At 50.3% G+C, this 11,800-nt stretch overlaps 1 protein-coding gene across 1 annotated transcript in view; it reads right to left on the bottom strand.

Annotated features, from left to right (window-relative positions):
• Window positions 1-11,658, bottom strand: part of TSR1 (TSR1 ribosome maturation factor) — a 15,623-nt gene extending 3,965 nt beyond the window's left edge. Inside the window, exons 1-10 of the mRNA XM_083453441.1 lie at window positions 11,498-11,658; window positions 10,152-10,255; window positions 9,632-9,848; window positions 9,415-9,549; window positions 7,256-7,677; window positions 6,956-7,115; window positions 6,068-6,234; window positions 4,972-5,177; window positions 4,565-4,727; window positions 1,737-1,934 (exon numbers count right to left, since the gene is read on the bottom strand). Coding sequence (XP_083309567.1) covers window positions 1,737-1,934; window positions 4,565-4,727; window positions 4,972-5,177; window positions 6,068-6,234; window positions 6,956-7,115; window positions 7,256-7,677; window positions 9,415-9,549; window positions 9,632-9,848; window positions 10,152-10,255; window positions 11,498-11,609 — 1,884 coding nt within the window. The 5' untranslated portion in view covers window positions 11,610-11,658. The remainder of the gene's footprint in view (window positions 1-1,736; window positions 1,935-4,564; window positions 4,728-4,971; window positions 5,178-6,067; window positions 6,235-6,955; window positions 7,116-7,255; window positions 7,678-9,414; window positions 9,550-9,631; window positions 9,849-10,151; window positions 10,256-11,497) is intronic.
• Between the last annotated feature and the right edge of the window lie 142 nt (window positions 11,659-11,800).

Genomic DNA, 11,800 nt, shown 5'->3' with positions numbered 1-11,800 from the left:
GCCCCCTCAATCCCATATCGTCCTGTCCCAGCCAGAGGACCTCTGTCTTCGAAGGATTTAACTTCAACCGGCTCCCACGTAACCATCCAGCCACAGCTTCCAAGCATCTGGTCAGTGTGTCTGGGGCCGAGTCAGGGTGGCCATCCATCAACAGATAGAGTTGGGTGTCATCAGCATACTGATGGCAGCCCAGCCCAAAACTCCGGACAAGCTGGGCGAGGGGGCGCATAAAGATGTTAAAAAGCATCGGGGAGAGTATCGCACCCTGGGGCACTCCACACACCAAGGAGTGGCGGGATGACAATTCCCCCCCAAGCGCCACCCTCTGTCCCCGACCGGAGAGAAACGAGCGCAGCCATTGAAGGACTGTGCCCTGGATCCCCACGTCGGCAAGGCGGTGGTCCAGGAGTTCGCGATCGACCATGTCGAAGGCTGCTGACAGGTCTAGAAGAATCAGCAGCCCCGACCCGCCTTGATCCAGCTGCCTGCGGAGATCATCTGTTAGGGCGACCAGAGCCGTCTCGGTCCCATGACCAGCGCGGAAGCCGGACTGGAATGGATCGAGAGCCGATGTTTCATCCAGAAACCTACCAAGCTGTTCTGCAACTGCTCTCTCAATCACCTTACCCAGGAATGGAAGATTCGAAACCGGGCGGTAATTGGATAGATCTAAGGGATCTAATGATGTTTTCTTTAAGAGCGGGCGCACCACTGCCTCCTTCAGTTCCCCTGGGAATGTCCCGGTGCCAAGGGACAAATTGATGATATCCCCCAGGGGGGCCCGCACCTCGTCTGGACACGCTCTAATCAGCCAGGACGGGCACGGGTCGAGAGGACAAGTAGTGGGCTTTCCAGCTCGGAGGAGTCTGTCCACATCGGCTGGGGATATCCGGTCAAAGTGGTCCAATACTGGACCCGAGGACAGTCGAGGGGCCGACTGTCTAGTATTCAGAAGTATTCAGAAGCACTGCTGCCTCCAACTGGGGAGGCAGAGCAGACCCATTGTGGCTGGTAGCCATCGATAACCCTCTGCTTTATTAATTTGTCTAATCTTCTTTTAAAGCCATCCAGGTTAGTGACAAATCACTGTGGGAGGGAGTTCCACACTTTAACTATGCACTTCATGAAGAAGGACTTTATTTCATCTGTCCTAAATCTTACATTCTGCTTCATTTACATTTACATTCTGCTTCATTTGGATGTTCACAAGTACAGTGGTGCCTCGCAAGACCCTAACCCTAACCCTAACCCTAACCCTCGCAAGACGAAAAGAATCCGTTCCGGGAGTCTTTTCGTCTTGCGTTTTTTTCGTCTTGTGAAGCAAGCCCATTGACGGAGTAGCGCTATTGGCGATTTAAGGGCTAAAAACGGCTTTTTAAGGGGTGGGGGATTAGCGGTTTTGCTGCTAAAATGCTTTTAGCAGCTTAGCGCTTCAGGAAAAGGGGTTTTGGAGCAAAAAAGCAAGCCCATAGGGAAATTCGTCTTGCGAAGCGCCTCTGCAAACGGAAAACCCTTTCGTCTTGCGGGTTTTCCGTCTTGCGAGGCATTTGTATTGCGGGGCACCACTGTACTTGTGTTGGGGGAAGGGACTTTTCTTTACCTACTTTCTCCATGTGATGCTAAATTTAACAAGCTTCTATCATGTCTCTTCTTACTTGCCTTTTCCTTAAACTAAAAAAACCCAGATGCTGCAACCTTTCCCCTTGATCATTTTGGTTGCCCTTCCAACGTTAGACAGGTTCAGACATTGTGACGAAAAGCTGCCAGCTTAAGTGAAGGGGGCACAGCACAGCTGGGTGTGGCCAGAACCCCCAATTGCTCACCTTTTGTTCGTAAGGAAGCAGCGCGAAGAGCAACAGAGGCACCTGCTGCTGGAAACTCTCCATGACCGAGACGGGGACGCTGCAGATGTGCAGCGTGACATAGCAGCCGACCTGCGGAAAGGGAAGACAGAAGGTGAAAGAGCGAACCTGGCAGCGCCTGGAGCAAAGCAGGAAATGGTGGGTTCAGAAAGCAGGAAGGAGCAGAAACTCTGCCCATCAGCAAACAGGTACTGGAGACCAGAAAAGGACTGTAAGCAATTTGGAAACACCAGCCTTTACCAAGCTGGTCAACCAAGATGGCCATACGATGCTGATGCGAGCTGTCCTTCAAAGCATTTGAAGAGCACCAGATTGGCAAAGGCTGCCCCAGACAACCAAATACCAAGAGCTGGTTTAAATGTGCACAGACTCGTTGCGTGTGAAACCCCAAGCAATGGGTCAGGATGGGCAAGGCCCCAGCACCCCCGCTTTCTCTAAAGCAGGGGTGGGCAGCCTAAGGCCCTCCAACCGTGGCTGGCCAACAGCTCCCATTCACCCTCCCTACTAGCTGCGGCTGACAGGAGCTACAAGCCCAGCAGCATCGGGGGCCATGGGCTCGCCACCCTGGGCCTAGTTTGCAAGCTCTGATGCAGTTTCACCTGATGCAATTATTCACTCAATAATAAGCTGAGGTCGCACATCAAGGGCTGCCAAATGAAGAAGTGTGCATGCACACGAAAGCTCATACCAATAACAAACTTCGGTGGTCTCTAAGGTGCTACTGGACGGAATTTTTTTATTTTGTTTCGACTACGGCAGACCAACACAACTACCTACCTGTGCCAAATGAAGCTCCAAGTTCCAAAGCCTACACTGATTATCCAGCTGAGGTTATGAACACACCCTACTGCCTTATACAGAATCGAACCGTTGGTTCAACTAGCCCAATACTCAGCAAACTGAAATTAGCAGGGGGACAAACAAGATGCCTTCACCCCAGTGTAGCTCCCCTTTATTACAAGACAACAACATAACCCACACACACCCCGGACAGCACACAAATTGATATGGCTACCGTATTTTTTGCTCTATAAGACGCACTTTTTCCCTCCTAAAAAGGGGAAATGTGTGTGCATCTTATGGAGCAAATGCTGCACAGCGCTCCCTATTGCTGTTCTAGCTTCTGGCTTAGCTCCTCAGTCCCTTCCCCCATCTCCCGCAAAAGCCCCCAAGAGCTGCGCTCCCTTTAAAGAGCCGTGCTGAGCGTGTGTGCAGCTCTTGGGGGCTTTTCCCCGAGGAGGGAGAAGGGCAACCCGTCAGTGACAAGCTGGGTCTCTCTCCTGGGGGAAAAGCCTGCAAGCGCCGCACACACGTTGCTCCTGGGATGCATACGGACTCTGCTCAGTGCTCCCTTTAAAGATTTTTTTTTTCTTGCATTCCCCCTCTAAAAACTAGGTGTGTCTTATGGTCAACGGTGCATCTTATGGAGTGAAAAATATGGTAATTTGATCCAGCAACCCCACCCCCACACACAAGCAAAACTCACTACAAGCAGCTGAATGCAACCAACCATGCTCTGGGCTCCCCAATTTCTCTCACCGCCAACAAAAACTAACAACTGAATAGATGAAGAACCTATCCACGTGACGCTGACACAAGACCCAACGCATGCACTATGCAAAAGACGGAAAAATCATTACCCCTTTCCTTCTCCCACCTCTCTCTCTCTCCCCTTACCTTTCTCCCCCACTCACAATGTCTATGATAGAAATATCTCACACCAAATCTAACAGACCTGCAGATAGGAGTTTATGAACTAAAAAAAGAAACACGACCTTTTATGCACCGTATTTTTCGCTCTATAAGACGCACCAGACCACAAGACGCACCTAGTTTTTGGAGGAGGAAAACAAGGGAAAAAATATTCTGAATCTCAGAAACCAGAACAGCAAGAGGGATCGCTGCGCAGTGAAAGCAGCAATCCCTCTTGCTGTTATGGCTTCTGTGATAGCTGCGCAGCCTGCATTCGCTCCATAAGACGCACACACATTTCCCCTTACATTTTAGGAGGGGAAAAGTGAGTCTTATAGAGCAAAAAATACGGTACCTTTGTTATCCATGAAATCATTTCAATAAAAGCAATAGTAAAAAAAACCTAGCCCATTATTGTGGACTAGCCTTCTTCAACCTGATGCCCCCCAGAGGTTTTGCACCATGGCTGCTATCAGACCCCGTCAGCTTCTGCTTGAGGCTAGGGCTAAAGGGAATTGCAGTCCGAAACACCTGGCAGGCATCAGATGGGGGAGGCTGCTCTGGACTGTCCTGGAGGGAAGCCAGGAGCAAGGAAGGGGGGCTGAGGCTATGCCCCTGCCCAGAGGAAACTTTATTCAGGCCCATCTCTGGCTTCCAAGATTTCAGAAGACCAGGCACTTTCCAGCTTCTCTTTGCAAACTTGCTCTCATGTTTGAAGGAAAACCCACAAGGTGCTCAAGCTTCTCAGTTCTGTGCTGAGTTGTCGCAGGTTCTACACAACCAAGGAATCGCAGGCCACAGGCAACCCCAGCTGATATGGCTTTTGCCCTCCACCGTGGCATGGACTAGCTCAAGCCACATGGAGCTCTTGCCCCTGCAGGCGCTGGGTGCAAATGATCCCACGCCCACGGTCAGGCTGTCTCCCACACTTCTGCCCTCCAGCTCTGCAATTTTTTAACAGGACCGATGGCAGAACCAGACCAGATCTGGAGCCTGGAGGAAAGGTCTACCTCAGCTCCACTGCTCTCCTCCTTCTCCAGCTGCCGGAAGACGTGTTTCTTCGTCCGCGAGAAATCCTGGAACTGGAAGATCCGGGCATAGTCCCTGGGCAGGTTCTCTTTGGGGTCCCATGGAGAGGTCCGGAAACTTTTTAGTCCTCTGTACTTTTGGAACCTGGAGACAACCAGAGGGAGTCAGAGCTCCAAGAGACCCGGCCTCCTGCCTTTGCCTATCCCACACTCAGCGGAGGAGCTGCAAGGCTCCTCTGTTCCGAAAGCCCAGCCTAACATGAACCTGGGCATCAAGACCCGGCCTCGCTTTGGCAACTGGCCGCAATAAATGTAGCAAACTAGGGCAGACCTCGCCATCCCTTTGCAGGCACTCCTCCCTTTTCACCCTGCATGTATGAGGCTCTTACCGGATCCGGGCCGCCACATCTCGAGGTGTGTCCACCTCATCTGGAAACATCTCCTCCTGCCGCTCCTGCCTGTACTTCTCCAGAATTGCCTCGTTGTCCTCCATCTTCTCATCGTCCAGGAGGGTCATGTCTGGACCCTCCTCTTCCTCTGTGGCCTCTTCATCCTCCTCCTCCTCCTCCTCCTCCTCTTCACTGCCACTCCCATCCTAGCATACGAAAAAGCAACCCACATGGGGTTGTGAGAGACAAGAGAGAAAGTGTTTGAAGAAAGAAACCTTTTAAAGGAAAAAGGCACCATGTCTACGTAATTGGTATGCTACTACTTGAAGAATGACATGAAATGAAAAATAAAATAAAATACTAGGCTGGCAGTCAAGACAGACACTCATGGCTTGCCATCTGTCTTTGCTACCCTCTTACAACCATGTTCTTCTTTATGGATCACAGAAGATCCACAGCTGAGTGGAAGAGGATCTGCCTTGCAAGCAACAGGTCCCAGATTCAATTCCTGATGGCATGTCCAGGTAGGGCTAGGAGAGCTCTGCCAGTCAGTGCAGACAATATCGAGCAATGGTCTGACTCTGCATATGGCGGCTTCCTATTCCCCTCCCTGAATTCTGACCTCTCAGTGCTATGCTCCCACAATGCCGCTCTTCATTCCACCATCAGCAGGGGTCCACTAATCTATCTCACCACCAAAACATGTTCCTGACTCTCAAGAGAAGATGCCAAGCAGGAGATGACTCCTTCTGCTGGGTCCCGCTAGCTCCAAGGTTCAAGCCTCCCTCCAGCAGTTTCCTACGTTCTTCCTAACCCAAATCAAGTAAGAGATTCCCTTTGCTTCTCTACCCTACTCTTTGAACACATGCCAAAAGACTTTGACAGTATCGGCAGCAAGCATAGAGTCCAGCTAGTAAGCCAAGCCAACATTTTAGGGTTCCTGCACATCAAGTCCCCCGCTTCTTGCACCCAGCTGTTCCTGAACAGTCCAGAATACCTACAATGAATCCATTCTCCCCAGCTCTCCTCCTTCCCCACTTGCCCATCAGGTGTCCGGCTACACCTTCCTGCTGTGCACTAACCCCAACCCCATTACCTGGGAGATGGGCTCTTCCACCATATTCTCTTCCTTGTCTTCCTCCTCATCGTCCTCCTCACTGCCACTCTCCAATTCGTCATTGTTGTCCAGGATCCAGGCAGCCTGGTAGGCAGATGTGCCTTTGGGGACCCTCTTGGTCATCTTCTTCCTCTGTGCCAGGGACTCTGGAAGTGCAAGCGCAGTTAGCCAGCGTGAGAGAGAGAGAGAGAGAGAGCTCACCACTCCTCATCTGGCCAAACTGAAGCAGTTACAGCAAAGGTTGCTTTACCGCACCAGGAAAGTGAAGCTGCACTATTTAAAAGCACACACTGCTGGTGCTTTTACACACTACCATTAAAAAGCGATAAAACGATTTGCTATACCAAAAACTATAAACCTACCCAGACATTTAAAAAGCTGGCTCAAGCTGCAATCTGTTTGTTTATTGTTATTTAGACTTTCTGAACGTCTCAAATAATAATAATACTAATACTACTACTACTACTAATAATAATTTATTTATACCCCGCCCATCTGGCTGAGTTTCCCCAGCCACTCTGGGCGGCTTCCAATCAAGGGTTAAAAACAATACAGCATTAAACATTAAAAACTTCTCTAAACTTAATAATTCTTGATGATTTTTCTTAGTGATAATTCTATTGGGTTTATCCCCCCCCCCCCAAAAAAAATAAATCACTTGGAGGGTTTTTCTTTTTACAATCAAGCAGTCTATAAAGTTAATGAAATGTATAATTTAACAGGGAAGCAGTGTTTGAAGCCCAACCCAGACCATAATGAGCCTGAAAGAGAAGGCGAGCCTCAGCCCGGCCCACGTGCAAAGTGGCATCCTTCAAGACGGCTGGTCTAAAGGAGGAGGCAGGCAGGATGGACAAGGCTCAGACTGACCCTCAGCCTCCTTCAGCTCCTCCTCGGTGGGCCAGGTCTGCTCTCCATCCATGGGGTCAGGGGTCACCTCTGACTGCAGAGACTCTTGCTTGCTGGCATCAGCCTTGCTGAGCACCTTCACGTCTTCCTCCATCTCCTCTTCTCTCCTGACAAAGTCATCCTAGGAACCAGGAGGGAGAAGTTGGCCACCTGGGGGCAAAGGAGCTGCTTTCTACCCCCCCCCCACAAGCACTTGCTGCCTCCTCCTACCTTCCAGTTCCTGCCCCCCACCCACCCTACCAGCCAGGGAACAGAACCTACCTGGTCCCCCATGCTCCTTGGGTGTATTTTTGCAGTTCTGGGGTTCAGAGCAAAGGGCTCTGGGGAGGCATCCACCTGACTCATCTGGAAGTCCCCGTGTCCCACAATATGCACCAAGCTGTTCACGTTCAGGCTCCGTCCCCTGACGTAGCCGGACACCTTCAGGGTCCCCACCAAGGCGCTGTCTGTGCTGGGCACGAAAGTGGCAGCAGTGGCCAGCAGGTGAGCCCGCCGGTCTCGGAAGGCCAGGTGCCGCTGCTTCTGGCTGGCCAGGTGCTGCAGCAGCAGGGCGGACTCCTGCTGTGTGTCGAGGGGGAAGAGCCTGTCTTCAGGGAACCTCTTCTCGATGGCTTTGTTCAGCTTCTTGCGACAGTCAATCTGCTTCTTTAGCGGTTGGTCAGAAAGACCTTGAACAGCAAGGCCTGCAGGTGACAAACGGGAGAGAAGCATCAACGGCTGGGTAGGCTTTAATGTCTGCTTACAGGCAGCTGCAGGACCCCCCAAGGCAGCGTGGACCAAATCCTCTAGATGCCAGCTTGGTATCTCTGAGATAGCTCAGTTGGTAGAGCATGAGACTCTTCATCTCAGGGTTGGGGGTTCAAGCCCCACATTCAGCAAAAATATTCCAGCATTGCAGGGAGTTGGACCTGATGTCCCTTGGAGTGCTTTCCAACTCTACAAATGTAAGCAGCCTTGCAGCACTGACTGGAAGCCCACTGCCCATCCCTTCCATAAGTTGGTATATGTTCAACAACACAGGGTGAGGCATAGCGGATCAGATCCAAAATTTGTCTCACCTGCCATCCCATTTCCAATTCAGGCCTGCCAAATGTCTCTTGATAAACAGACACGACAGCCCTGCCCTGCTTGTGTACAATATCTGTGGCTTGGGGAGAGACTGTTAATGAACACGGTTGCTCAATTTAGCACTCACGGGCAGCAGCTGCAAAAGATCTGTGCCTCTTTGTGAATTGGTCTAATCCCTTTTAATATGAGACCTGATGGGCAGCTCTCTCTGGCCTCTGCTATCGGCCACAGGATCAAGAGCCCCCTCCCCTGCATCCCAGGAAGAACACCATGGCAAGGAGGAGATCAGCCTATCCCCATCCATCAGCCAAAGGAACATGAGCTGCAAGCTTACACCCGCCTTCCCGGCCAGAAATAACACTTGGCTCTGGCTGTCATTTGCCCCAAGGGAAAGGGAAGAACCTTCTGGCCCCACCCTTTTGCCAAAGAGAAAAGAGCCACAATCCACTGCTCAGACAAGAACATCAGCAAGGGAGGATCAGCATTGCCTAAACTGAATGTAAATGCTTGTAACTCAGCACTTCATTCTGACCTTGAAGGACTCTTTCCTCTCCCTTTTCCTGCCACTCCCCACTTTTACATCTTGCATTTTTAGTTTATATTCCTGTTGGCAAAGCCTGTCTGTCTGCCTGCCTCTCTCTAACTTGAGCCGCTTTGTCTGGAAAAAAAAGTAAATCCCCCTGTGTCTTAACTGGAGGTTACCTGACTCCCTCACACAGTCTATAATTCAGATGTTCTTCCCAGTTATGCAGCTTGGCCTCCCCACTTCAAACCCTGGCATCCAAACACTGTTCTGCTAGTAGGGATTCGGTAAAGGAAGAGCCCCCTCCTGCTAGCACAGCAGCTTTTGACACTGTTCTCACCATAAATGAATGTTAGAAGAATGCTGGAATGAAGTTATATGGTTTTAGCAGAAATGTTATAAAGAATTAAGTAAAAACTGGTTGTTAAGGGGTTAAAGTGGAAAATTTAAAGTTAGATTGTGTTAAGATAAATTTCAGAACAAAAAATTGAGAAAGATGGAAAGGATTTGCTGAAATAGCTAATTGAACTAGAATACAAAAAAGGGAGGTGTGAGGAGGTCGATGAAGCTAGTAAATGAAAGGTAAAGATATGGAAATATTGGATGTGTTTTTAAATTTGTTTTGTTTTTCTTGATTGTTTCGATGTATTGTTTCATCTGTTTTTTTTTCTTTTTATATATTTTATTATTATTATTATTATTATTATTATTATTGATGTATTGCTTGTTAAACTTTTTATTGTTTTTCTTTGTTTTATTTTTCCTTTTTCTGTAACTATTAAATTTTAATAAATATATATATATATTTTAAAAAAGACACTGTTCTCACCATAGCTGGGGAGGCCCTGTGCAAAGATACAGGAAAGGCAGTAGTCTCCAGCGGCATCCCAGCCCTCGTGAGGATCCAGCACAAAAAGGAGGGTGTCTGCAACCTTGGCCAGGTCCAGCACAGCATGGAGGTTCCCTGGGTGATAAGAAAGGCACAGGTGAAGGTGGAGGCTGGCGTGTTGCAACCACAGTGTCTCAGTACGCCAAGGTGCCCCTACCTGTGTCAGCCACTACAAAGCGCCACCGGAGTCTGGATTGGTGGCACAGCAGGCCAAAACCTGGTGGGCCCATCTTGGTTTGGCACACAGTAGAAGCTGCACTGCTCTGAAACAGGCTCAAGGCTCTTGGGATAGCGACGCCAGCATGCAGCGGGACTACCACCACCAAGTGGGGTGGCCCATCCTTGCGACCCAAGTTCCGCTTTTCTTCCAACACCTGTGACCAAGAAAAAGCAAACACAGGTCCTTTCATGGAGGAGAGGACTCTTGATGGCCACTAAGCGCAACGACTATGCTCTGCCGTCAGAGGCAGCAATGCTGCTGAACGCCAGCTGCTGGAAGCTGCAGGAGGGGAGAGGACACTTTTGTTTGAATCCTGCTTGCAGGTTTCCCACCGGCATCTGGAACAGATGGCCCCCTTTGGCCTGATCCAGCAAATGCCCTTCTTATGTTTTTCTCCCTCCCCTGTAGAAGCAGGAAGAGGCTTGCCCTCCACTCCACCAGCTTCTCACTGACTCACCATCTCCCTGCACTGCCGGCGGAGCTGCCAGGCCCGGTGCTTGCGGTCCAATTTGGCCAAATTGCGGTGCCGCTGCTGGCTGAGTGTCTTAGCAGGGACCCGGCCTAAGGAAAGGGCAGAGAGAGAAGAGAAAACGCTCTCAATGCGTATGGTGCTACACTATACATAACAGAATACAGAGGAAGACATGCAGTTCGGGAAACTGTTTAAATACAGTGGTGCCTCGCAAGACGAAAAGAATCCGTTCCGCGAGTCTCTTCGTCTTGCGGTTTTTTTCGTCTTGTGAAGCAAGCCCATTAGCGGATTAGCGCTATTAGCGGTTTAGCGGCTATTAAAGGCTTAAGGGATTAGCGGATTAGCTGCTAAAAGGCTATTAGCGGCTTAGATCAGCTGTTAAGCGGCTTAGCGATCAGCTGTTAAACGGCTTAGGGGCTTGGGGAAAAGGGGGGGAGGGGAAAAAAACCCCAGGAATCGCAAGGCATTTTCGTCTTGCGAAGCAAGCCCATAGCAAATTTGTCCTGCGAAGCACCTCCAAAACGGAAAACCCTTTCGTCTAGCGGGTTTTCCGTCTTGCAAGGCATTCGTCTTGCGGGGCACCACTGTACTGTTCTTGAGCATATGCACCCACACTGCTGAGCCAAACTTATCATTATGACTCATTTTATTTATTTATTTATTTAATCAAATTGATATATCGCTTGATTGAATAAAACCTCAAAGCAGTTAACAATATGAATAAAGCGAGAATTTTTTTCTGTAAAAACAATCAAAACGTTCCAAAAGTTAAAAACAGCTATAAACTAAAAACACACCAGCGTTCTAGATAACTGGGTATTTAAGCAAAAATGTTTTTAGCAGGTGCTTAAAAGAGTGCAGTGAAGGCGCCTGCCCGGTATCAATAGGCGGGGAGTTCCAAAGTTCAGGCGCTGCCACAGGGGAAGATCAATTTCTTACAGCTGCAGAAAGAAGCGCTATGTGGCACCTGTAATCCTGCCAATTCCGCTTATCGAAGTGGTTTCAAGAGGGCGTACATGGGGTAAAAGGGGGTCTCGCAGCTAAACTTCTCTGGCACAACCATCGGCAGCATCCAGGCTCTACCTGTCTCGGAAGAGCTGCCGCGCCCCCCCAGGGACCAGCTGAAGCAGGAATAGGCAAACTCGGCCCTCCAGATGTTTTGAGACTACAACTCCCATCATCCCTAGCTAACAGGACCAGTGGTCAGGGATGCTGGGAATTGTAGTCTCAAAGCACCTGGAGGGCCGAGTCTGCCTATGCCTGAGCTGAAGGATGCCATCGACTTCACGCAGGACAGGCCTGCGTATACATGTACAGACGGGCCTCCTCACCTCCCTGCTTCTTCGCGCTGCTCCCGCTGTGCCTCCCGCTCTTGTGCGGCTTGTTGTGCTGCTTCAGGGCCCCGGCCCGGTGGGCCCCGCCGCCTCCGCTCTTCCGCGCCATGGCCACGCGCTCCCCTCGCTTGGGCGCCAGGCAGGAAGTGACGTAACTATGCTTCCGCTAACACAAACCAAGACCCGCCTCCAGGCCGAGAATGGCCGCTCTCTGCTGCTGACCTCCTCCGGGGCTGCGGGCCGCTCTAGCCTTCCTCTCGAAGGTTCCCTCCGCTTTGCCAGGCGTAGGGCAGCGAAAGG

The sequence above is a fragment of the Podarcis tiliguerta genome (genome assembly GCF_965153285.1).
Source record: "Podarcis tiliguerta genome assembly, chromosome: 8".
In the NCBI taxonomy this organism is placed as follows: domain Eukaryota; kingdom Metazoa; phylum Chordata; class Lepidosauria; order Squamata; family Lacertidae; genus Podarcis; species Podarcis tiliguerta.
The sequence above is the reverse complement of the archived record's forward strand: the minus strand, read 5'-3'. Positions and strand labels throughout refer to the sequence as shown.